At 34.2% G+C, this 4,412-nt stretch overlaps 1 protein-coding gene across 1 annotated transcript in view; it reads left to right on the top strand.

The window, feature by feature from the left end:
• Window positions 1-1,485: 1,485 nt before the first annotated feature.
• The window catches only part of LOC108575142 (phospholipid scramblase 2-like), a 3,600-nt gene continuing 673 nt past the window's right edge, over window positions 1,486-4,412 (top strand). Inside the window, exons 1-5 of the mRNA XM_017937864.1 lie at window positions 1,486-1,876; window positions 2,177-2,281; window positions 2,340-2,489; window positions 4,035-4,258; window positions 4,335-4,412. The exon at window positions 4,335-4,412 is cut by the window's right edge and continues 78 nt beyond it. Of these exons, the coding sequence (XP_017793353.1) occupies window positions 1,831-1,876; window positions 2,177-2,281; window positions 2,340-2,489; window positions 4,035-4,258; window positions 4,335-4,412 (603 nt within the window). The 5' untranslated portion in view covers window positions 1,486-1,830. The remainder of the gene's footprint in view (window positions 1,877-2,176; window positions 2,282-2,339; window positions 2,490-4,034; window positions 4,259-4,334) is intronic.

Genomic DNA, 4,412 nt, shown 5'->3' with positions numbered 1-4,412 from the left:
AAGAAGGAATTCTAGGATTGATATTTGAAAGGGATGGAATTTTTGTATTCCTGAATTGTTAGAATTCTTGGGAATCTGGCAATTACTGGGATTAATTATTTTCAGATTATTAGAATTTTCAAAAGGATAGAATTAATATTTTAATTTTTGAAATTGGTGAAATTTCTTGTCAAAGTTCTAGAGAACTTAGAATTAGTATTCTTGATATTTTGAAAATTTCCACTCGCGATTTAAACTATAAATTTCGAAGAATCACGTAAGAATAAAAATCTTCTTTCGATGTTTTATTGCATCGAGTTTCTTGAGAAAAATTACTTATGACTTATCTCTATGTAGAAAGGGAATCCTTGAGATTAGTATTTAGAGAAGTTGAGAATCAGTAGTCGATCGGTTTTTGCTACTACGTTTTAATACAATTTTCTGGGACAAAAGAATCTTCAAGAGGTGGGAGAACGCGGTAGAAAAGGTACGGCAGGGTTGGTCGAACTTTCTTAAAGAAAATTCTCGCGGATCTGAATTTCGTTTCTATGGTTTCGTCTCCTTTTACATTTATCGAACGACGCATCACTTCCATTTGAAGAAATGTGATCACCCATGTGCTTGTGACCAATGGGGGTTGAATTAAATCCTGTAAATACAATTTTGATTGTACCATTGAAAAAATATATTAGTAATATCTATCTCTTATTGCTTATTCTATTATACAGGATGTCTTCAAAGGTCACAGGTTGTCCTCCGTCGTTACTGAAGGCTGCGATTCCTACAGAAATAAATTTCATGTTTAATTGTAATTTTGGAAATCGAATATCATTTCAAAATTATATTATTATACATTTCTGAACGCATTTTACTATCAGGTTCAACGTGCAGGAATAAAAATATGCATTTATGTGCAAAGACACAACGGAGATCTTAAAAACTCTGGAAAAAAAAGACCTTACTATAAAAATATTAAAAATGATAAATATGATACGTACGAATATGAAAGAAATGATATGTATCTAATGAAAAAGAAAACAGTAATAAAAATGAAAACCCAAAATATTGTTCCCTTATTCCAATTCTTCTAAAAAACAAATACAAAATTTAATTGTATAGGGTGTAGAATTATTCCAAGAAGAAAACTAACAGTTCTCTATAATATAGTACACAGAATCAAGAGAATATTAATTTCCCCATTTCGAGTAAAGTAATCACTCATTCACGGAACGAACTACAGTATATTTTAAGCAGTCACATTGTCTTCAGCTTCGACTATCAACACGTTGCCTTGGTGCACGTACACTTAGACCAGACAGACATTGTTCCATGTAGTCAACCTTCCATTTATGTATTGCAAATCATCGAATATCTCTAACTGCGTTCTTTTTCTCCTAAAAGTGAAATCAATACCCTTTACCAGATATCACTTATCCAGCAACATGATAAGAAACTGGTTATCTCTGATAACAGAGAGCATTACTGAATGTTCGACAAGTGATCGTGAGCAAATAGTAAAGGAAAGAGTTCTCAAAGAATGACACTGACGGAATGTGATTATTGGTTGAGTCTGGATTCCATCATTTTACCAACTTCTTGAACCCTTAAACAGATTGTAAAAGAGACAATAGAGTATCTTTTAATATTTTCAAAAGAGCAAAGTGACCTGTTTCAACGTGATAATATTCACCGTTACCGCCTGATCGATCTGTGTAATCCCCTGCGCCGCTTGACGTTCATTAAAATTAATTAATTCGACAAGGTTTTCGCGCTTTTCGTGTCCGCTAGAAAAACATACGCCAAGGAGATATATTTGACAGACGATGATCTTTGGTTACCTTATATGAAGACATGGAAGTCAGTATCCTTAATCGTGTCACATCTGAAATATTGACCGGTAATTGGTACCAATGTATCTTCATTTTCTTTCTCGTCTTCTTCACTTCTTTGAAAACCTCTAATCTATTCTTCTTTCCTATTGTATTTAAGATAATTTTCTTCTTTCCATTGTTCTTCCATTTCTATGAAATGCTTTTTGAATATAATTGAACACACCTAATCTGTTTTCTTCTTATTTAGAATGTTTGAACATAATTGAAATTAATCATTGAATTAATCAGTTTGTATAATAGGAAGTGTAAAGAAGAGGTGAACAAGTTTAGTCGTAGAGGGTTTAAACGAGCTTTTAATCACGCAGAACCCGACCAGGCACACGTTCAAGATATAGAAATGCAAGAGAGCCCAACACTCACTTCACCACCTGTTCTTCCGGGGCGAAATGTGATCACTGCACAGCCGCAAGGTAGATGATTTGAAGATTTTTTTTCGCTAGATTAAATGAATGATATTTTTGTGTGTAGGAGAGGTTCAACAACCGAGAAGACCGATTCCAGTGAACACCATGGATTGGATATCTACCCCAAGGTCGCAGCTGAGTGCTCTTTCCGGAAGTCACTTCCTGGGAAACGTGGAGCAGTTAGAAATACAACAGATCGTCGATTTGAGCACATGTCAGTAACCTGAAAAGAAACAGTTGTATAGAATAAGCTTAATATTGTATACAGGATGGCTCAGCTAAATGGGATCACCTAAATATCTGCCTTCTTTGTAGTTGTATGAAAAAACTTCTCAGTATGAAGTTACACTATTTCAGGGGCACATATAATCATGGAAATGATTTTTTCTCAAGGTCATTTTTTTACGAGACTTCAAGGTCATTGTTATTTTTTTTAAATGGAACCCTATATTTCTTTTCAATACTCTTATAGAGAGTGAAAAAACAAATTTAACGACCTTAATGATCATACCATTCCCTTCATTCAATTTCGAGATATTTGGGTCCAAAGATAATTAAAATTTCCTAAAGATTTACTCAAGAACATGGAGTCACACATTCGTATTCGAACGAAAACATTACATGATGGTTGCCTACCACATTATTCGACGTGTGCAAGGACAGTGCTAGACAGGATGTTTAGAGGACATTGGATCTGTCGGATAAACTAAAAGGTACAGTTTATCGTGAAAAACCAACAAGATAATATGACGGAGAATATGAAGGAGAGGTTTGCAGTTGCATGTGCATCCATAACATTGCAGGAAATAGAAAAAGCATATGAAAAATTGATCAAAAGATTCCAATTATGCATAGCAGTAAATGACCATCGTTTTGAGTATCTCTAACCTTTGGAATTCACAATTAGTTGTAAAAGTGTCTCCTGTTACTGCTTCCAATAACAGGTAAAGCTTATGATTGGATACGAATGTGTGAATCAGTGTATGTACTGCGTGAATCCTTAGGAAATTTTAATTACTTTCAGACGCAAACATCTCGAAATTGAATGATGGGAGTGATATGGTTATTAAGGTCGTTGAATTTGTTTTTTCACTCTCTACAAGGATATTGAAAAAAGATATTGGGTTCCATTTAAAAAAAATAGCGATGACCTAGAAATTTCGTAAAAAAGTAGCCTTGTGAAAAAACCGTTTCCACGATTACATGTGTCCCCTGAAATAGTATAACTTTGTCCTAAGAAATTTTTTCATACAAAAACAAATAAGGCAAATATGTAGGATATCCAATTTAGCTGGTTGTGAGCCACTCTGTATAATATATAGGTACATACTTACACTGGTAATGAAACAAAACGTATAACAATTTTTAAGGGGGCTTTTAAAACTGATTACATATTGGTAAGACTAGTCCTCGATTTATGTTATGTTTTGGCTCATTTTCATCGAGAGAAGTTCATCGATCTATTGATACGTCTTCTTTTTTCTCGCTATGTGTATTCACTTTCCTTGTCAATATGTTTAGGTTTTCGGATTAATTGTGAGCTAAAAACACTGAGCGGTGAGGGAAGAGTGGGGATGGTTTGTTCACATTTAACGAAGCAGATTTCATTTTTTATCGGAGTACTAGTGTATAGAATAGGCACTCCTTAAATATCTCGTCTGATTAATTGAGTTTGATCAGACTGTAGCGCATTACGCTTATCAACTTTTGTAACAATTAATGAATGAGAAAAATTGAATAAAGTATTCTTCTTTATCAGTGCTCGGTAGATCAGAAAGGAAATTCCAATACAGGGTGAAAGTGCCAAAAGCGGAAACGTTGTTCTTAGCGATGGAAATGAAACCTGAGGGTCAATCGAACGGCTGGAGTTGCTCGAAATTTGTTTACGGCGATTTCGCATTACATATGGTGGATCAATGCGGCGAAACTGCATTTATAATGAAAATGAACTCTAGATGGACGTATACATTAAACAAATTGCACGTGAGTGAGAATTCCTCACTTTCACGAGTGTACATTTTCGTAATGATATTTAAATAATAAAATTTGATATGAATAGAAAATCACAGTTGGAAGTTCGAACCTAATTGGTACAGTTGAGGAGAACTTCAATATATTAGTATCAAGTTTCACGGTT

Source organism: Habropoda laboriosa, unplaced genomic scaffold (assembly GCF_001263275.1).
Source record: "Habropoda laboriosa isolate 0110345459 unplaced genomic scaffold, ASM126327v1 scaffold207, whole genome shotgun sequence".
NCBI lineage: Eukaryota > Metazoa > Arthropoda > Insecta > Hymenoptera > Apidae > Habropoda > Habropoda laboriosa.
Note: the sequence above shows the minus strand (reverse complement) of the source record. Positions and strands in the feature narration are given on the sequence as shown.